Source organism: Pleurodeles waltl, chromosome 4_1 (assembly GCF_031143425.1).
Source record: "Pleurodeles waltl isolate 20211129_DDA chromosome 4_1, aPleWal1.hap1.20221129, whole genome shotgun sequence".
Classification (NCBI taxonomy): domain Eukaryota; kingdom Metazoa; phylum Chordata; class Amphibia; order Caudata; family Salamandridae; genus Pleurodeles; species Pleurodeles waltl.
Window position 1 is genome coordinate 409,602,698 of NC_090442.1, and position 22,370 is coordinate 409,625,067.

At 43.3% G+C, this 22,370-nt stretch overlaps 1 protein-coding gene across 9 annotated transcripts in view; it reads left to right on the plus strand.

The window, feature by feature from the left end:
- PPFIBP1 (PPFIA binding protein 1) overlaps positions 1–22,370 on the plus strand; it is a 736,231-nt gene that overhangs the window by 414,338 nt on the left and 299,523 nt on the right. For 5 of the 9 annotated variants that reach the window (XM_069228638.1, XM_069228632.1, XM_069228633.1 and 2 more), the window contains 3 exons: positions 2,851–2,883; positions 19,546–19,681; positions 19,823–19,954. In XM_069228638.1, the coding sequence (XP_069084739.1) occupies positions 2,851–2,883; positions 19,546–19,681; positions 19,823–19,954 (301 nt within the window). The remainder of the gene's footprint in view (positions 1–2,850; positions 2,884–19,545; positions 19,682–19,822; positions 19,955–22,370) is intronic. The other 4 variants (XM_069228637.1, XM_069228635.1, XM_069228640.1 and 1 more) reach the window with 1 other exon arrangement.

Below are 22,370 nucleotides of genomic sequence, written 5' to 3' on the forward strand. Positions count from 1 at the left end.
CGTAAAAAAATATAGATGGGTAAAAAGTTAATTTTACGGGGATGTTTTTAACTCCTGGGTTTCTGGGTGTCATCCTAGTCAATTTGAGCTTCTCTCTCGTTACCGGTCTCTTTGATGTTACTCAGACCCCTTGGTGAAAAAACATCCCTCTAATTCATGGTTACTGATGTTTAATTCTTTGTTATTCGTGATCACCTGCATAGTTTCTGATGGAGTGTCACTGCCAGCATTGACACAGCTTTAAAGTCCTTTTTACTTTGCTCTTCTGCTTAGAAAATAACCAGAGAACCCTAGTCCTGTACAGCAGGTTCAAGTTATTTCTTTATTGTGCATGAATCGATGATTCATCCTTTTCCACTAATGTGTCCACTAATAACTTTTATGTGGCTTTAGAATTCCCTGATGGCTCTGGTTACATTTAATGGAACCATTTTCTGATAGCTATGATTTGATATTTTTAGGCTTTGTCATGTTTGTTCATTCATACCAAAAATAGTTACTGATGATGGTACATGCAGCTGTATCACTCATGCAGCAATTGATTTTCTCCTACAGTGGACTGCATGCAATTTTACCTTTTTTGAATACCCTCGCTAATTAATCCCAGAGTATTAGCAAAGAGTTTGCAAGGAATTATGTACAGAGGATGCTGTCTGCTCACTTTACATGTAAGACACATTATTTGCCATGTATGCCCTAACGATTACTTTTGTAATAACATCACAAATTTTAATCAAGCAAATATTTAGTAAAAGTAGAGCCAAAATATTTAAATTAATTATATATTGCCAACGTTTCTTTGTGCAGTATCAGTTATAGTAATTAATGTACGTTTAAGTGCGCGGTGCAAATCTTAATTGTCTCTTTAGTACTAAAAACTGATGTGTATCGTCCAATCCAGGGACAATCATTTGGTTGGCCATGAGAGTTTGACCCTATTCACTAAAATTTCAGGCTTTGTCCATGAAGTTAGGTACTGATCCCTGTGACAAATATATTGCTTCATTGAACTGTTACCGGAAGGAGGCTAGGGGTATAGAGGAAAAACACAAGTCCATGCTCTGTATTTTGAGATCATTTTTAAATGACATGCATGTACAATTCTTTTTGTTTGCAATGTTCATTACCTGTTAAAGCACTTGTCCATCTAGTTGGTGCTTATTAACTGCTTGTACGCTAGCAGTAATGTGTCCGCTCCCAAAACCCCTTCTCATGCAAATAATCCACTGCCTGATAATGTTCCTCCTTTCATTAGAGCATAGTTGTCTCATGAATTGAGTGAGCAGGTGAGATGTGAATCTAGGGATCTAAACACTTTGGAAAAGTGACCATGGCGTGTCTTCACATTACAAACTACAAAACATACTTGAAAAATAATTAAAGTTGTGAAAGCCCTCTTATTTTTGTCATTGGGCGAGACCCTTAGTATTTCAGTTCCATCATTAATAAATAATTGTCAAACTTTTGAAACTGTTTTATTAATGATAAAGTCCAATGTATAATTGTGTTTTTCCAAACTAAGCATTGCTCCTACTACCATACAGGAAGATCAGAGTTTAATCTTATCATGCACAGCACACCCAAAATTACTACCATCAAACAGGTCATGCATTAGGTCACTATTTATTTTAAGAGTACATTGTTTAGCATGGACTCTGATGTATGCTGCTCATGGTTTATGCCTTGCAAAGGTAAGCTTATCTCACTTATATGTTTTTCTATTATAGAGAGGACCGGTATATATCGTGGTCCATTCTTCACAAACCTACAAAAGCTGTATTGTTGCATATTGAATAATAGAAAAGCCTACAGTAGCAATGTTTATTATGTAGGTACTATATTATTAAAAGATAAACCACTACACAAATGCATAGGTATTCTCCCATATGACCTGTCAACTTCTCAGTATGGTACCAAACTCCCTCTACTTTCATCAGTGTAGTTCTTTCATGGAGGCCTGCTTGTCTCACAGTTAGGCATTCTGTCCAGATGTTTTTGGAGTTAAGCTTAAGAATTTCCCGATCCCTGTTCATTGGCTGATCTGATAGCCTTCTCTGTTGTAACAACATCTGAAGTATGAACATTGATTAGTGTAAATTTGTGAAACACAAGGTTAAAGTTGTAGGTTGAAACCATTGGGCACCCATTTACAAACTGCTCACTCTTCCAGATTCTTGAGCATTCCTGTGCTTTGCAAAATAAAACAGACAATGTAATTTCCCTTGTTTCATATTTTAGACACCCATCTAATGAACCGAGCCGACTCAGTTCTTTATGTCCGTTTTACAACTTTTTCCAATGCTGCCTTTCACTTGTAGTGCCAGCCTCAGCTTCTACCACATTTTAGTCTTCTTTCAGTTCTTATGCTACCTCCCAGTGTAGGTTAATGTACTCCATGTTATAAATCATGGCAGTTTCACCAAGTGCCAGTTATCTCTTTATTACTGATACTCACTTTTGCCAACCTCCCCTCCATGCCTTCAGTTAAGCACTAATCTTTCAAGGGTCATCCAACAGTTTTCTACTTATAAACCTGTAAATGCTTTTAAATGATGAAAAATACAAGTTAATAACACTGCAAGCTTAACTCTGGTTGCCCAAAGTGCTCCTGGGCATATTGCCTGATAACTTTTCTAAATGTTATGGAGAATGTCTTTAACAATTTTTTTTTTCGTATGCCTAATTTAATGCGCCAAGCTAGTGTATTGTTTGCACTCTGTCTCTGAATGCTGCTCCTCTCCTGTAGAATAATTTTCTGTTGAATGTTTAATGTGTATTTTACCTTGTCCCTCTGCGTATTCTTTTCCAATGTGCTACGTGTGGTTATGTGCATTTTTGGGATTTCTGAAGATCGCAGCCGAAGTGCAAGTGCACCTACATTAGGTATAGTAGAGCTTGCATGTCAAAATATAACTCTGGCATGCTTTTTTTGTCTCTAACCTGTAATTAAATGTAGCTAGAACACAGATCTAAAGCATCCATTACTAATTGCTCACATGTCCACTATCACTAACACGTTGGCTGTTTGCTAATTAGCAGTACTATTTTGATAGTTGTATGTTAGGTTCCAAATGCACTTGGTTTGTTCAGATACATTTATATATGGGCAGACAGTGCACTGTTATTGGAGTAATACATCCCTAGCAACACTTCACTAACAGATCCCTGCATCCCTTGCCACCTGCGTGCTGACGCGGACATATCCCTTGAGGATCACGGTGTGAGTTCAGCCTGCAATACATTTGAGTTTTGGATTTCAAATGTTTCCAGTAATTCCTTTCGTTTTCAGAGAAGGCAAATACAGCAGATCCACTGGCACCCTATTAGTCCAAAGCACAATGTGCTGCGTCAATGATGGCACAGCACCAGTATACCAAACCAAAGTTGCTAGAGCACTGGTGTTGAAACGCTGATAATCAAGTGAAAGATTTCTTTAGCAAGTATGAGGACACCCCAAAAATGTAAAGCAGTCTCCTCAGTGGCATGGGAAAGTCCCATAAATACAATTTGAGCACTATGCGACAAGGATGGTGAGTCTGAGAGTCCTCAGCGAAATGTTCTGTAGAAATGATGGCGAGCCCCCATAGTTAAAACGGAGCACACTAACCTGGATAGCCCTGCCCACATTAATCCAAAGGAGAATGCAGTCCGACAAGGCCGGCAGCAGTTTTAGGACTGATTACACTATAGTATGCCTGCTGTTTAGAAGCTTGACTCAAAGTGTAATAGGAATTGAGTGCACAAGAGAGAACTTAAAATGTTTTTGTTTGGATCTGGTTGTCAAATAATGTCATGTACATGTTATGAAAAAACACATTTTTAGAAATTAAGGATAGTGAATACCTAATCTACAGCGGAGCTCACTGTGAGAAGCAAGTATAAGCCCCAGTAATCCATATAAAATATGCTGCAAGAGTAATGACAGGTAATTTATTATACATAACAGTACCATTTTAGTAATGTGCTACTCATTGCTACCACTGAGCTACATAAGTGATTGCATTTTTCAAATTATGGTACTCAAATTTCCAATAGCCAGGAATTGCAAAGGTCTTGTATTTGCAAACTAGCAGCTTGAACCCTGACCAATATTACAGAAACTGATTTTAATAGATTTGCCCTTAGGGTACCAAGTATTCTTAATAGATCTGTTTAAAAAATCCAGAGCCTACAAGCCAGCAAAAGCTTCTTCTGATCTTCGATAGTCGTGTGACCAACAGAATTTCCTCATGACCAGAAGTAGAACCTCAAGACCTGCAGAACCCTCTTGTGACCAATAGATCTTCCTGTGAACAGCTGAAGCTCCCACACCCCTTCAGTAGACTTTCATGACCAGCAAGCAACATCGAAAATCTGACCAGCAGGAGCATATCTCATAACAGATGCTCACACTGAAACCTAGTGCATGTCAGCATGTGCACTAGGCAACAAGGTGTACTGTCCCACCTTTTCATTAATACACAATGGTTGGCACCAGTGCCCCAACCATTAGTAAGAATGTGATTTCCACCATAAATTGTAAACTTTATTGGAGCCTGATCAGTACTCTGTTTAAACCGGTGTAGTTCATTGGCATAAGGTCAGCAGGCTACCCTTCAGATTGGAAGAACCGATAATATGATTGAATTCAATGATCCATGTGAGGCAATTGATTCAAGATGTGAAATGTCTGCAGCAGTATATCTAAAATCTAAGTGTGGTTTCGCCATACCTGCATTAAACTGATCACTCTGGCACAAGAGTATTCTCTTCATTTCTCCCAAATACATGTAAAGAAATAATTGCATTTCATTTGTTTTTCTACTTTAAGGTGGGATCAAATACATTTTGCTTGTTAGTAGTTGACCATTCTTTCTAAACCAGTCATTCATATATTTTCAATTTTTGCTCCAGACACTGTAACCAGACAAACATTTCCTTAATCTGTGTGCTTGACAGTTTAGTTCCAGCTTATTATCAGCATCTTTACTTGGAAAAAGCAAAGCTACATTTTTCATATGTTATCTTCCTCATAATTAGTTAACCTTTTGTCGCAGCGCCTTAAGTGTTAAAACAAAAATGCATTCTGCAACTTGTTAATTTAAAGACTTCTGGCTACTAACATGCTAAAACTTTTCAGTAGCTGCACATGAAAAACATTTTTCACAGCAAAAATGTTTTCTGAAAGGTGCACGAAAGACCAGCTGTCTATTTGGATTCAGTGTGGCTTCATAGTGTTTATAGAGTCTGCTCACCATGCTTATCATGCTTTGTCGTGGACTGCTAGCTCAATACATGATAAAGGAATGTTTTTTTTTTTTTTCCTGAACTGTGCTTGAGAGTGTCATTTTGTTGCAGTTTCTTTTGAATGTGCTTAAGATTTGTAATTTGTTGCATTTCAATGTGTGCTTTACAGATTTGAAGTGGTGGCATATAAATCTGCATTATTTTCCTCGCTTGGGTCTCAAACAGAGTATGAATAAATATTCTAAATCTGGTTATTAATTTAGTCCAAATCCTCAAGCTCCCCCATACCTTCCTTCCCTTCAGACATATTGTACCAGAATTCAGAAATTGAACTCATGCACCTGAAGACACTCCTGGTCTGTGAAGTTGTACATTGCCAGTCATAAGAAGTAGTTGCAGGCATTGCATAAGTCCCACTTCATGTTGATGATGTGGACTCTCTCCTATGATTGCTCTCACAACAGGTCAACTTTGTCTTCTGGTAAGTCAAAGTCCAAACGTAAACACAATAAGATGAAGAGGGGCTCAACCCTCCCCATCCCACCACTCTGAATCTAAAAAGAAGGTATGTGGTCATCAGTTTCACTTGGTCTTCCTCTGGATCTTCAGTTGCAAAGCTGATTTCTCAGTTGGTCCCAGTGCGCCCCGAATTTCTTGGGGCCATTGGCGACACACCAGGAGACCGAAGCGTATAAGAAGGCTATGTTGCCAATACTTGCCACTATTGTAGCTCCCTATGGTTGCCTTTGAGCACCAAGGATCCCCACAGGCCCTCTGTTGTGATGTCGCTGGCTGATTTGCCCTCTGTGCAGTCCGCCCCCCTTGGATCTGTCATGGGCTCCGTACCAGCTCTGGTATAGATTTCCACCCCAGTTCATCAACCTGTTGGACCCTCCCTCAACGATGCTAGTGGCAACACTGCCAGTAGACAACCGTATGCTTGTTTAATTGTCTGAACCTAAACTGACTTTAGCATGATCCTGACCGATGTTGCACTATGTAATTACTAAATAACAACCAAAATTACAAGAGCTGCCTCAGAGGCTCATTATCTTTTGGGTTCTGATTCTCAGCAAAGGTTGCCACTATCCTGATATGACAGTGGTGGGGTGAAGATGATTTACTCCCTCATTACAGTTAAGACACTTTTTACATTGGCTTACAAGAGGCCAGTGGGCTTGATACTTCCTGTTACACAGGATTGAATTTGCCTTTTGGACCTCTTGTGGAAGAGAGCGATTCCTTTTGCAGCGGTAATTTAAGGATCAACTGAGTTCTTAAACCTACAACTAACCTCTTTGACACTTAATGAGCACCTGGTCAAATCCCTGATCCTGCTGACATGTTGCAAGTGAACAGACCTCAGACTGGAACATGCAACAAAGATTTCCTCACTAAACATCCTACTTCTAAAAGACTAGTGGTTCATACTTCAGCCAGCAAGGTGAACCAACTCATTCCTCACTACTCCCCTGGATAGGTAGTTTGAGGATAGAGGTGTTCAGAAAACAAATGTTCCCCAGTCTAGTGTTGCATTGAGGTGAGGTATTGCAGTTTGTTTGTTGGGTAGATATAGTCTTGCTTTCTGGGACATGGCTACCAGGATCTTGCTGGTGGTCCCAGAAAATCTTCGGGCATCACTTGCTCAAAACATTTAGGGTGGTCATGATGCAGCCATATATGTGATTTGTGCTGGCATTGAGTCTATGAATTGTCTGGGAAGGGAGGTCTGCACTAGTGTGGTGCTCCACTGCTGTGCATGAGTGTGCTGTACAGGATTCTCTGAAAACGTACAGACCTCTCATGGATATGTCTTTAGATGGCTCATGCCTGTTTGGTGCAAAAGCCAATTCTGCCTTGAAACATTTCAAGGGGAGCAGGGCAACTGTATGGTCTCTGTGTCTTTTGACCCCTCTGAAACAGTGCCGGACATTCCAAGGCTATTCTAGAGCACTGCTGTATAGACAGTGTCAGTTGTCCCATCTTCTGACACAATCACCCCAGTCCTTAAGAGGCTGGGGATGCAAATCAGGCAGGAAACTTTGATGCCACCAAGTGCACCAACCATCGGGTGTCCACAGAAGTGATTGGCACGTATCTTCTTTGAGAGTTAGGGATATGAGTTTTTCCAGATCTGAGACTGGCAGCTGAAGATGGGTTCACCACAATCAGTCATGGACTACCTCCACACAACGCCAAACCTCTTGACGTTGTTGGCATTCACGATCAACAAGCTGAAGTCACACCTGACTCCTTCACAGAGGCTTTCTTTCACTGAGCTGTGCTAGATACAGTACAGTTCGGGGCTTTGTCGCCATTGCAACAAATCGAGTACAATTGGGCTATGGTCACAATGTTTCAGTCTAGGTTCTGGAAATCTGTGAAAGCAGCTCCCAGACTTATTGGCATTTTAGCTTTCTACATCCTGCTACTGCGCCAGTTGGCATAGGCGGGCTCTGCAATGAAACCTGAAGTTCCAGTTGGCCCAGCTTCAAGGAAATTTGTCAGATGCTATATAGATAATGCAGGAAACTCCAAACTATCTGGAATTATGGCTACTCAGTTGCAATTGGACTGTTGGCAGGGCCCTCTCCCTTCTCTGTCCATAGTTGACTGTGATGACCGATGTGCCACTGGTTGGTTGGGGAGGTCATCTAGTGGAGATGGAGATCAAAGGGCTCTGGTTTCCATTGAAAACTCTGCTCCATAGCAATCTGCAGCAGTTGTAGGACATGCACTTTTGAAGGCTTTCCTTCCACCCATCAAGGGTAGGCTGGTGCAGGTTCTCACAGACACAACACCAACACCATGTGGTATTGCAACAAGCAGGACGGAGTGGGGTCATGGGTCCTGTGCCAAGAGGCTCTGCACCTCAAAGTTGTCTGGAGAGTCAGGGCGTTTCCCTGATTTTGAACAACCTGGTGGGATCCTTGAATATCAGGGCAGACCAGCTTTACCAGCAGAGCCTGGTGAATCAGGAATGGCTCATACACCCCAGGCCCATCTTCTGTGAGGAGACCCCTGGCTAGATTTTTGCCACTGTTGAGAGCGTGCAGCGTGAAAGGTTTTTTGTGTTGATGCATTCCAACTAGAATGGAACAGGGGACTCCTGTAGGCATCCTGCCCCAGTCTGACCTGTGCAGAGTTCTGAAAAAGATCAGTAATGACCAGGCATAAATCATTCCGGGAGGCTCTGAACTGGCCCAGGATAGTGTGGTAACTGGAACCTCTGGACATGAGCATCTACCCTCTGATCAGGCTGCCACTCATTTGTGATACCAGCAGGGCAGGACGCTTCACTTGAACATGTGCAACCTACATCTTTCAGTTGACTTATTTTGGTCTGCCATACAAAGTTTTGGATTTTGTCCTTTCTACTAGGTGGTTGTCCATTTATGCCAGGCGCTTGGACAAATTTGTGGCTTGATGTGGAGTTAACAGGACAGACCCTTTACAAACTAAACTTGTGGATGTTTTACTGTTTGTTTTGCCTTTGGCTCATTTACAGGTTATTTGTCATCCTTTTCAGTTTTTTTTTTGCATCTGAACCTTTTAAATCACCTGTTGTGATGCAGCTTCTTAAAGGTCTTAAAACACATGTTCCTTCCCAAACTGTCTGTAATGCCGCAGTGGGACTTTAACTTGGTGAAGAGGTTTCTTATGTGTACGGCCCTCAAGCCACTGCACATCTGTTTTTTCTGTGTTCTGACTTTACAGACTGTCTTCCTCATTGCGAGCAATTTAGCTGGTTGCATGAGTGAACTTCAGGCACTATTGGTGCAACTGCCTTACACAATCCTTTTCCCAAAAAATTGGTGCTGAGGCTACTTTCCACTTTGAGTCATCCATCACTGTCCCAGTATTCTTTGCCCCTCCTCCCCACTCAAAATAAAAGAAGGGACTCCAACAGTTGGCCCCCAAAAGGTTGTTCAGTTTTTACAATGATGGTGCAATAGAACACTGTATGGTGATCAGCTGTTTGTGGTGTTCTACAATACGAAAAAAAGGCTGTGCAGAAGACAAGACTGTCAAGGTGGCTAGTCCTCTGAAATTAATATCTGCCATGCACTGGCCAAAAAGCCTGGAATGACTGTGAGCCCACTCTACCAAGATTAAGGCTGCTACCACCGTGTTGGTTCACAGAATGATTGTCTTTAACACCTGGTGGGCTGCAGGGTAGGCATCTGTGCATGTGTATTGGTTGTCAAGTCCGATGGGAAGAGCATTTCACCCATTTAGTCCTACAGACTTGATTTGAACCCTCGCCACAGATCTTCCACCTTCAAGAGCTATTGCTTTGGTATTTATTCTAAGATGAGGAATCTGCTGTTAGAAGTATCCATCAGAAGAACAAGTTACTCACCTTCGGTAAAATTTTGTTCAAGGCATGTATAGCTGTGCATACTCCTGCCATCTAGTGTTGTTCCTGGATGTGTGCATGTTGTTTCTCTTTGAAGAAGTCTTTTGAGTCACAAAGTTTGGTGACAGATTTTTTTTCTTTCCACCATCTGGTTAGGACGTGTGCTTCCATGCTCCGGTTCAAGACCATCATCGGTACTCTTTTCAGTTCCCACGGTCCTCTTACCCATCATTATTCAAATGTGTGTCCCTTTCTTCAGTTCGTGTTGTATCAAAGAATCCATCTCTGGCCCACATGGGCTTTGCCCTTTGGAGCATTTGTTCTCCTTCAAATCGTTCCAGCAAATGTTGCAAGGGTGATGAAATGAACGCTCCTTTAGATATTCTCCTTGATGCTATTCCAAATATCCATTGACCAACCTCCCTCTGACCTGTAATTTTTATCTTTCACCCAAGCATAACAAGCGTGAGTGCAATGCCTGCTGCTGCTTCATATCTTAGAAGTCCCTCTGTGACTGTCGGGCCAGATGTTTGAAGATGTCTCGGAAGGGTGGCGAAGAACAGGTGGACCTCTTTGGTGTGTGAAGAGCATCCAGAACACCAGCTCGAGATGTCTGCAGTCAATGGAGAGGTGTTCTCACCAGAGGACAGTGGCAGCTCCGACTTGGAAATTGAGGACTTAGACCAGCTGCACAGGTGGTTGTGAGTACACAGCCTCTCCCTCTTCGATACAGCTCCCAAACTGAGCAGGCCTCCTTGACGTTCCATGGCAATCAAAACATACCAGCAGGCCAACTGCCTTCCAGCCATGGTAGGCACTAACCATCCACTTCGGCTGCAGCACTGAAAAATCATAGAAAGTCAGTTGGCTTGGCTTCAAACGCAAATCCGCACCGACCCCACCAGCACTGAAACCTACATCTGCATCGACCCCTGCCTGCACCAAAACCAGCAACAGTGCCGAAGCATTCACTATTGAAGACGACTGGCACCACATTACACTCTGAAATGGTCGAGCCATTCCTCCATAGGCTCCAAGAAGAGACCGATGTCCATCAAAGACATCTAGTATTTCATCTGCAGATGCGAATAATCATCATTCAACCACCTAAAGCTTTCTCGTATCCACCAAAAAGACAGCTTTTTTCCAGAATGCATTGGATGAAGCCCCAGTTCCTAAATCTGGGAAGAAAGCTGACAAGGACACTATACCATTACCTGCACGTCCATCACCAACTCAGACTATGCTGCAACCACCCACCCTGCACTCCTTGCATGTTGATCCTCCTTTCAAAAAACAACATAGGGGTCACCACTTCCATTCTATGAGGAATTAGAATCAACTCCCATTTCACCACATCTAAACCCCTGGGACACACATGATACAGAGCCCCGAGCAGACACTGACCCTGATCTGTACCCACTCATCCATCCCCGCAGATGATTCCTCAACCTATTAAGAGCTATTTGCCCGAACTGCAGCTTATCACTAGGTATCCCTTCATTCTGATCTTGAAGAGAAGGATTTTTTTTATTTGAGACACTCTCCTCCAAAAAACATACTACACAGAACCTTCCTATGTTAAAAAGTATGATGCAACACACTGGATATTATTCAGGACCCCGTCTATGCACGGGTGATAACTCCCCGTTTAGACAGAATTTAAGGCTTCCCCTTCTGAACCCTCCTTACATGAGAGGTCAGCTTCCAGCAAACTCTTGTTGCCCATACAGCTAGGAAGAGGGCTAACTCCCAAACAACCAGAGAAACACCTTGCTTGACAAAGAGAATAAGAGGTTAGATGCTGCTGGGGAGACAGTAGCGATGCAGTGTGCTAACCACTGGTGCGGTTCAGCAAAAATTGTTACCTCTCCCATTTGATAGACAACATCTTTTAGGGTCTCCGGTCGATCCAATATTGGAAAAAATGAAAAAAGACACTGAGACCACAAAGGTGATGGGCACACGTCAAATGTGGACATTTTGCTGTTCCTTTCGCTGCACGACCTTCCATGGAGGCTCCAAACAGGTTTCCCCCGAAACTTGCATCACATACAATCACCCACATACTCAAGCACCCTCAAGTAGAGGATTTTCCAGAGGCTCCTGTAGGGGAAATAATTCAAGATGGAGAGGTAAAGGTCACTCACCTAAAGCTACCACTACGACAGGTACCAAACTCTGACTTAAACTTAACTCCCTGATCAGAAAAAAACATCGGCTTTACCTCAGGTTTGCAGTCAGTGGCAAACACTATTAGTTCAAAGTAGTCCCCTTTGATGTCACTATAGGAAGCTTGCTCTTCATTTGATATATCAAAATGAGATATATCGTGCAAAGAGTCCAGGGGTTCCCTTGCCAGTGGACAGGGGCTTAGTCTAGCAATCCCAAGGTGCTCTTTTTAGGGGGTAGTGTGGTTGAGCAACCTTAGGCTTGTCAGAGAGGAGTGTTAAACATCTGCAAATACACACACAGTCAATAAATGAGAGATAACTCAATAAGCAGATTCACATCAATTTACAAAAAGAAAAACTGTGTGTGTGTATGTGTGTGTGTGTGTGTATATATATGTATATATATATATATATATATATATATATATATATACACATACATATATGTTCGATGGCATGTGGAGCTGCAGATACACATGTTGTGCGTACGTCTGCCATCTAGTTTTGGGCTCGGAGTGTTACAAGTTGTTTTTCTTCAAAGAAGTGTTTTCAAGTCACCGGATCGAGTGACTCCTCCTCTTTGGCTCCATTGTGCATGGGCATCGATTCCATGTTATATTGTTTTCTTTCCGCCATTGGGTTCGGACGCGTTTCCTTTCGCTCCGATAGTTCGAGTTGGAAAAGCTTGAAAACTCTTTATTTCTTGTCCGTATTGTTTCGATCGTGTTACACCTTCTATCGACACTTCGGTACCATTGGATCAAACATCTTTACTCGCCCTTCGGGCGCCTGCACCCAATTCGGGCCTTGTCCGGCCGACCGCGTGGAAGCCTCAAGGACCAGACTCCATTCCGATTTGGTCTTCAGTGCCACGCTAAATTCCCTTATTCGGACCAACATCTCGTCTGTAATCTCTGCCTTTCCCCAGACCATCGGGAAGTAAATTGCGAGGCCTGCAGATCCTTTTGATTCAAGAAGACGCTCCAAGACAGAAGAGCACGGAGACTCTAAATGGCATCCAAAAGCACAGAACGTCTCAACGTTGAAGAGGAGGAGATCATGCAGACCGCTGTCTCCGTTCGAGGATCCGACTCCGAGCAGGAATCCGAGGAGGACAGACCGGTCACAGAAGGACAGCACGTGAGTATGACTGCCCCTGTCCCAGCCAAGCCGAAACATAAGGCCTTGGGGACGCCACTGTCTGAAGGCCATGGCTACACCCGAAAAAAGACCTTCGGTGACCAACCCACAAGTTGGGCACCGAAAAAGGCCACTCCGAAGCCATCCGACTCGAGCCGAAGCTTTGTCGCCGAGCAAACACCGCTCTTTAGAGTCAAAATCTCAAATCATTTTCGGAGCCGAGGCCATCCTCAACCCCAACTTTTTCGATACCGAAAACCAGCTTTGGAGCCGAAAAAGCCTATTTATACTGAGGAGCATGGACTTTCACAAGTACTTAAAGAAAGCCACAAAGCTACTGAGGAGGACTCACAAATAGAGGCAATGGATGAAAGGCAAGCCAGGATTCACATCCATAAAGAGACTGGCAGAATCTTAACCGCACCTCTTCCAAAACCAAAGAGGAAATGAGCCTTTCAAGAGGAATTGGACACTACACAGCCTCCAGCTAAAATGCCAAGAACAAAGGAGAAACCTCCACCTCCTCAGTTTTCTCCTCTTCAGTCTCCTCCTCACTCTCCACATTTACATACATCTCCACCTACCAGTCCTACACCAATGCAGTCCCCATCACACTCATTTGATTTGCAGCAGGACACTGTGGATCCATGGGATCTTTATGATCCAGACCCCATTCCAGACAATAACCCAGATTGCTATCCCTCTAAGCCTTCACCACCAGAGGATAGTACAGGCTAGACTCAAGTCATAGCTAGGGCGGGATCGTATCACAATGTCGCCATGCATACTGAGCCATTCGAGGATGATTTCCTATTTAATACACTCTCCTCTATGCATGCAACATATCAGTCGCTTCCTATGCTCCCCGGCATGCTAAAACGTGCTGACCAGATATTCAAGGAGCCAGTAAAAGCAAGGATTATTACTCCTAGAGTGGAGAAAAAATATAAGCCACCTCCTTCCAATCCGGTCTATATTACCCAACAGTTTCCTCCAGACTCGGTAGTTGTAAGCGCTGCCAGGAAGAGAGCAAGTTCTCAGTTGTCAGGTGATGCACCCCCACCAGACAAAGAGAGTAGAAAGTTTGATGCTGCGGGGAAAAGGGTGGCATCCCAGGCAGCCAACCAGTGGAGAATAGCCAACTCTCAGGCATTGTTGGCTAGATATGACAGGGCCCACTGGGATGAGATGAAAGACATAATCCAACATCTCCCTAAGGAACAGCAAAAAAGTGCACAACAGATAGTAGAGGAAGGGCAAGCCATCACTAATAATCAGATCAGGTCAGCCCACGACTCTGCAGATACAGCAGCCAGAACCATCAACACTGCTGTAACCATAAGGAGATATGCATGGCTTAGGTCTTAAAGATTCAAGCCTAAAATCCAACAGGTAGTGCTCAATATGCTGTTCAACCAAAAACAACTTTTCAGCCCAGAGGTTGACCCTGAAATGGAAAAGATGAAAAGGGATTCAGACACTGCAAAAGCCATTGGTGCACTGTATACCACACAATACACAGTATCCTTTCGTAAACCCCAATTTAGTGGTGGATTTAGAGTCCAAACTGCTGAGGCATCCACCTCACAGCCAAAGTCGGCCTACCAACCTCAATACCAACGAGGTGGTTTCAAAAGCACTTATAGAGGCCAGTACCCCAAAGGCAGGGGAAAATATCAAACATCAAAACAAGCCTCACAACAAACTAAGCAGTGACTTGTGCCATTCCTTCCCAATTCACACCTCACCTGTGGGGGAAAGACTACAAAAGTTCCACAACAATTGGCTAAACATTACTACAGACAGCTGGGTATTATCAATTATCCGCAATGGCTATTGCATAGAATTGACACAAACTCCACCAAAACCACAAAAGCTGTCCACAAACCATATCACTCTGCTGCAAGAAGAAGTCAAATCTCTATTACTCACACAAGCAATAGAAGCTGTGCCACAAAATCAAATAGGGGCGGGAAAATACTCACTGTATTTCCTTATTCCCAAAAAGGACGGGACAGTAAGGCCAATATTAGATCTCAGAACCCTCAATCTTTACATCCTGTCAGAACACTTTCACATGGTGACACTACAGGATGTTATCCCAATACTTCAACAACACGATTTCATGGCAACATTAGACCTCAAAGATGCGTATTTTCACATACCCATCCATCCAGCGCACAGAAAATATCACAGGTTTGTCATTCAAGGAAAGCATTATCAGTTCAAAGTGTTACCCTTTGGAATAACAACAGCTCCCAGGGTATTCACAAAATGCCTGGCGGTAGTTGCAGCCTACCTAAGAAGACAACACATTCATGTCTTTCCATATCTAGATGATTGGCTAATGAAATGAAACAGTCATACACAGTGTCAAAACCATGCGCATTATGTAATACAAACCCTGCACACCCTAGGGTTCTCCATAAACAACCAAAAGTCACAACTACAACCTGCGCATATTCAACAGTATTTAGGGGTGATACTAAATACTCAAAAAGCGCTTGCAAGCCCAAATCCGCAAATAATACAAGCATTTCACAATAAATTGGCACAAATACAGACAGGGCAACAGTACGCTGTCAAATTTGTGATGAAAGTATTAGTCATGATGGCATCCTGTATTGCGATTGTTCCACATGCAAGACTAAACATGCGACCCTTGCAACAGTACCTTGACAACAATGGTCACAAGCACACTGTCAACTTCAAGATCTAGTGTTGATAGACCGCCAAACATACATGTCCCTTCAGTGGTGGAATTCCACAAACCTAAACAAGGGGCGGCCATTTCAAGACCCTGTGCCTCAGACCATACTTAGAACAGATGCATCAATGATTGGATAGGGAGCTCACCTCAACAATCAACGTTCAAGGACAATGGGATGCCCAACACAAACAGCTGCATATAAATCACTTAGAGATGTTGGCTGTCTTCCTTGCACTCAAAGCTTTTCAGCCTCTCCTTATTCACAAAAATGTCTTGATCAAAACCGACAACATGACCACCATGTATTATCTAAACAAACAAGGAGGGACACATTCGTCCCAACTCTACCCCCTAACTCAAAAGATTTAGAAATAGGCAATACACAACCAAATTTTGCATGGGCTTAAGTCTTGAGATGCTTGGGAACAGAGAGACACCTTCAGTCTTCTTCTCCACGGGCCAGGGGCGACGGGTCCAGAGGTGTCCCTAGGCGTCTGATTTTCTCCACTGGCAGCACTTGTGGTTGAGGGGCCCTGTGGGCAGAGGCTGCAGGTGGCATCTGAGAGTCCACAGTAGGCAAGTCTAAGGTGGGCTTTATTTCTAGAGGTTTAGGGGACTTTATCTCTTTCCCCCCACCAATGCACACAAGCTGCACTGGCAGTGTGCGTGTGTTGGGTGAGGGGTCCCTAAGGGTGGCACAATACATGCTACAGCACCATCATGGAACCTTTATATCATTCTCACCAGACTAATGGCCCCCCCCTTTTAAGCCTCTCCACTCTTGTCCACGTCAGTTCTTTTCTTGGAAAGTGGCTTTTCTAGTCAGTGTTACTTCATTACTGCTAGTTAGCGAGCTCCAAGCATTAACCCTAGGAGAACCTTTCTTTCAGGTACATAGAGACAAAGTTGTCCTCATGACCAATCCATCATTCCTTCCTAAGTTTGGGTTCTCAGTTACACCTGAACCAATCAATAGAACTCCCTGTGTTCTTTCTCCAACCAGACTCAATAGCAGAAAGGGCTGTTCACACCAAAGATGTCAAAAGAGCCCTCATGTACTCTATAGATGTGTCAAAATCTTTCAGTAAGACTCAGCAACTATTTGTCACTTTTTCAAGGAAAGATCTCTCCAAATCTTGTATTGCCAGGTGGTTAGTCAAATGTATCCAAACCTGCTATACTAAAGCAAAGCGAACCTTCTCTGTCCCTCCTGAAGCCCACTCCACTCGCAAGAAAGGAGCTTCCATGGCCTCCTGGGGAACCTTCCAATAGCTGACCCATGCAAAGCAGCTACTTGGTCTACACCACACGCCCTCACAAAAACACTAATGTGTGGATGTGCTAGCCCGGCAACACGCCAAAGTTTGGCAGGCAGTACTCTGTACACTTTTTCAATCTACTGCAGCACCCACAGGTTAGCCACTGTTTTAGGGAGGACTGCTTTACAGTCTATGCACAGTTTATCTACAGCCACACATGCCTCGAACTGAAAATGTTACTTACCCAGTAGAAATCTGTTTGTGACATGTGGTACTGTAGATTAACATGCACCCATCCTCCTCTACAGACACCTGTGGCAGTAATCTTTCTTTTTCTCTTTCCTCCTTAGCATGGACACCCATCTCTACATAGCTTCATAAATCACTCCGTCCTCACCCACCTTACATCATAAAACAGTTGAACATTGGAATCGATACTCATGCACATTACCAGCAAGAGGAGGTGTCACCAAACCTTGTGACTCGAAAGACTTCTTCAAAGAAAAACAAGTTGCACACATCCGGGCCCAACACTAGATGGCAGGAATATGCCTAGCATGTGAATCTACAGCACTACATGTCACAAACAGATGTCTACTGGGTTAGTAACATTTTTCTTATGGTGAATGCTCTTATCTTAATGTGGCTTCTTCACAGGTGTTTGGTTGCAGTGAGATTTTGAAAAAGTAGCCGCTTTCTCCTTCCCAGTTGATATGATCCTCAGTGAGCCCAACAAACAAACTAGAGACATTCAAAAATATGTCCTTTTGTCCACCTGCAGCTACTATACTGTATTTCTGTGCCATCATTCAATAAAGTGGCTTTGGAATCCCTAAACACAGCTTAAAAGAGCTGAATGACTGTACGTAGATGCATACTGCAAAGACCATGGAATTATCCTTCGAGGCAGCACATGAGTTTGACGAGCCATCACCTGGGGTTTTCGGTCAATTTCCCACCCAATGCTTCTGGTAAGATGTGAGCAGGTAGGGAGTGTGGGCAGGTGCTTCTATGTAGTTTGATTTTGAATCATTTGATCATAAATGTGGATTGTATTTTTGATGCATCGTTCATATGTGTTTCTGAGGCAGGGTTATGCATTGTGAAGCACCTTACAGATACCCATAAATAAACCTTTTTTTCACTAGCAGCACCTTCATAGCCTTCTGTTCAACCACACACTCCCACTATTGAATGCCCTTTTTTCCTTAGGGGCAGTGCAGACAAATGTACACAGTTCCTTTTCTAGATGACTTAGCCATACATGTCGCAGTGTTGCATGGCATTGGGATCTAGGTCACGGCTCCCCTGTGCTGCACTCAGAGTGCTCAGTCTAAATGGATCCAGAGCCTCAAAAGGCCCGCTGTCTCACCCGATATTAGGCTCATGCAAGGAACACCAGCAGGAGTAACCTTTTAAGCCCTGGTGCCAGCTTCACTTGCCTTTTGGTTCCTAAAAGAGGTTGAGGCCCTCAGCTACCCCCAAGAAAAGGAAGGGATACTGAACTGGATAATAATAGCTTTTCCCAATCCCAGAGCAAGGGTCAGCCTCTCAACTGTCCCTAGAGAGTTTATTGTGCCCAAATCACTTCATTCCACATTCACTTGTCTTGCCAGCATCTCTCAATGTGTGTTCACCAGGGTCAGCATGATAGCCCCAAGCACCAGTCCTCCTGGAGCCCTGTTTCTCAGGCACAGTTCTTTTGAGGTCCTTCCATAGTAGACTTCTTGAGTCGGCAGGTGCTAAAAGCATCAAAATGCACCAGGTCACTTCTTTTACACCATGGGTGTAGATGTAGTGCATGTTTTGCATGATTTCCACAGGAGACCAGCAGCTGTATGTGTAGTAGTTTACCATTGCATACTGCGGTTGCTGTGTAATTCTGCCCAGATGGACCCCGTTTTTGAGGCAGATATGTTGCTGTCAGAAAGAAATAAGTAGGCTATAAATAGATTGTATCCTTTAGGGCAATGCTGAAGTAATAATAATTTAGATTGTGCAGGACTATTGAGATTACTTAATGAACAGGGTGTCTGTGAAATATAATCTTCTAGTATACCATCGAATATTGTGCATCACCAGGGTCCTCCAGCTAATTGTAAGAAATTGCAGTCCAGCTAAAGGCATCCCATCACAGCCTCTGTTGTAGCTTTTCTATATTTTCTTGTGCTTTCACATGTTTGTCAAAACAGTCTGGTAAATTGATCTGTTGCTTGTTTGTTTATTTTTCAGCATACTTCTGGTATCTCATGTATCCCCAAAAGAGTGATGGAGAAATTGAACTGTGTATTTAAGTGTAATTTTCCATTTGCTCTCAAGGCATTGCAACAAGTCATGGTTTGTTGGTTAATATTTGGGAATTCTAATATCTATTGTGATCACGTTTTTCTAAGTCGTTTGCTGTTATATTATTTTACTATACTATATTATTTGTAGTTGCATAATGGTCTTGTTATTTCTGAGACCATCAACTTGACAGTCATTGTCTTGGTTTCCTGATCAGCTCAAAATGCCTTACGGGGCTGCCAGCCATGAAGGCATGCAATGGAATTTGTGTATAATAGCTAAATACAGTCTGTTTTGACACAGCATGTTGTACCTATAGAACCTAAACATACTTTATTTAAAAATGTGGCTTTATGTTTTTTTTGTTTAACAAAAACTTAATTTTTGTAGCGGAAAGTGAAAAGGGATCTGCTGAGCGTCTGGATATAAGCAATATGCCACATCGAGAAACAGATAACAGCCAAATATCTGCATCTTCTCCAGAATCAAAAAAGAAATCTAGAGGAATAAAGAAATTATTTGGGAAGTAAGTGACAATTGTTTGAAGGAAATGTTGTGGATAATCTTTAGAATGAAAAGCAATACGGCTGTGTCTATGAATATAGTAAACTGTAACATGTAGATGTGAATTTTGGGTTTAATATTATTTTGACCTGTTAATTGGTAGGTTAAAAAGGAGTCAGTCAACCACATTCAACCCAGATGATGACTTACCTGCGGCAGAGTTCAAAAGAGGAGGGACAAGATCAACTGCTGGGCCACGATTGGGCTGGTCTCGAGATCTTAGCCAAGCTAACAGGTATGTTTTTTTAGTTAGTGTTAAATCAAATGATTAGCTTCTCCTCACTATAAAAGTTGTTCTAATAAGGTCAGATATTGACAGAAAAACACAGTATGCTACTTATTGCAAAGAAGCAAACTTGTATTTCCAGAACTTGAAAAATGCAGTCGGTCTGTATTTGGGTAAATTGTATACAGTCGGTCAAAAATAACCCAATACAATTTTATTCAGGATCTGCACAGTATCTGCAAATATGAAACATTTAATTATGCTGCAAACTTTTTTGCTGTTTTCACAGCTTTAGCTCTGGCCTACTTCTTGCCGGGTCTAAGCCCTTGCTGCTCTTTTTCATTTCTTTACTTTTGGCATACTATCCTGATTTGGTTGTTGAATGCTTGTTTTTGTTCATAGGGCCATGATGCCTCGGTGCAGGAGTGCCCAATAAAAAATAAATTGACAATAATATAGTCACAGTTTGTACAGCTGGATTAAAAAAAACATGTCACACAGTATTGATAGATTTGCTCAGGTTTGCCATCGGACAAGATTCGCACTCCTTACAAAACTGGAGCTTTTTGAATGGAAGATAAATATCCTTGTGGTAACTCATTTCTGGATAGCCAGCCATTTTGTTTTGCAAGGTCCCCATGCTTCAGAATGGTATCAGGTGAGCTCACCTTGCCCCTTTTTTTAACAAGGCACCCTATTAGCATTGTTGAATGAACCATTTTACTACTTTTCTATCCTTCTCCAAGCATGTGGCGTATCTGTGCCCCTTTTCATCTTTTTTTTTTTATAAAGAAATTTTATTAAATTTTGCATAGAACAATTATGAATACAGTACAACATGATGCCAACGGGCATCAAAACAATACAATAATGGTCAAGTCCTCGGTCCCTGCTGCTTTCATCACTAATGTTACTCACCATCCCCTCTTAAAGGCCCGCTACATCCTCCCATTTCCCCCATATCTTCTTGTGTTTGTGTAAGCAACCTCTGGCCTCGTACACAAGTTTCTCTCGCTGCGCACACCAATCCACTCCCCGTCTCCACTTAGCCAGTGCCGGAGCCACCCTGGCCTTCCAGTCTGCCATTATGTCCCTTTTGGCCACCAGACATGCCACCCCTAAGAAGGACCGATCTGCTCTTCGTAGCTCTGTATCTCCCATCACCCCGAGAAGGAGGGGCAATGGCGACCTCTTTACCTCCTTCTGTAGGGCCTCAGATATCTCTTGCACCACCCTTTCCCAATAGGCCATTATAATCGGGCATGTCCATACCATGTGGTAGAAATCCGCTGTATGATACCTGCAGCGGGGGCATTCCGCTGTGAGGCGGAGGCCTGCTTTATGTAACATGGCGGGTGTGAGGTATGCGGTGTGAAGGAAATAGGATTGTATTAAACGGAAGCGTGTGGCCATTGTTAGGGAGCGTGGGGCCATTAGTGCTTCTGTCCAGTCCGTTTCCTCCATGGGTCCCACCCAACTCTCCCACCTTTGGCGAAGCTCTCTCAGGGGTCCCCCAGTGGCGGTGATTAAGGTGTGGTAAATCTGAGAAACCCCTCCCCTTCCCAGGACTCCCATCAGTGCCTTGGCTTCCATGGGGCTGTGCTCGGGTATGGTGTCTCCTGTCTGCAGGTGAACTAGTAGGGCATGACGTAGTTGGAGATATCGATGGAATTGTGTTTTGTTTAAGGAATATTGTTTCTGGAGGTCTTGAAAAGATCGTATATGTGTCCCTCTCCAAATATCTCCCAGCGTGGAGATCCCTATGGTGTCCCATTTCTGGAAGCCCTCCAGACCTGCTACATGTATCAGCTGCTTCCCCTGCCATAGCGGAGTTTGTTGGGTTAGGCGCCCCCACCACCCCGTCACTTTCTGGGCTGTACGCCATCCCAGAAGTACCATTTTGGTCACATCTGGAGTATCCCGGGGTATCGGGCTCCCGTAGAGTATGTCAAGGATCTGTGGGTAGCCCATTGTCTGCAATTCTAGTTGGTGTGCGGGGTCTGTCCATCCACCTCCCATCCAGTCATTAATTACAAGTATATGCATCGCTAGATAATAGTATTGAATATTCGACATGCCCAGTCCACCCTCATAAACATCCCTCTGACAGGTTTTTAGCGACAGTCTTGTACGTGAGCCACTCCATATGAATTGGCATGCTAAAGAATCCATCTCCCTGAACCATCCCGCGGGGAAGGGGTGTGGAAAATTCTGCAGGAGGTATAAGATCCTGGGGAGAATCATCATCTTGTACAGCGCTATTCTACCAAGTAGATTCAGGGGGAGGGCCCTCCAGCGCAGAAGGTCGGTTTTGATTTTCTTTGATAGCGGCGTGACATTGAGTTCCCACGCTAGCTCGGGGAGAAGTGAGATATGTATCCCGAGATATTTAAAGCTGTTTCTCCGTATCGGGATATTCCGTTGC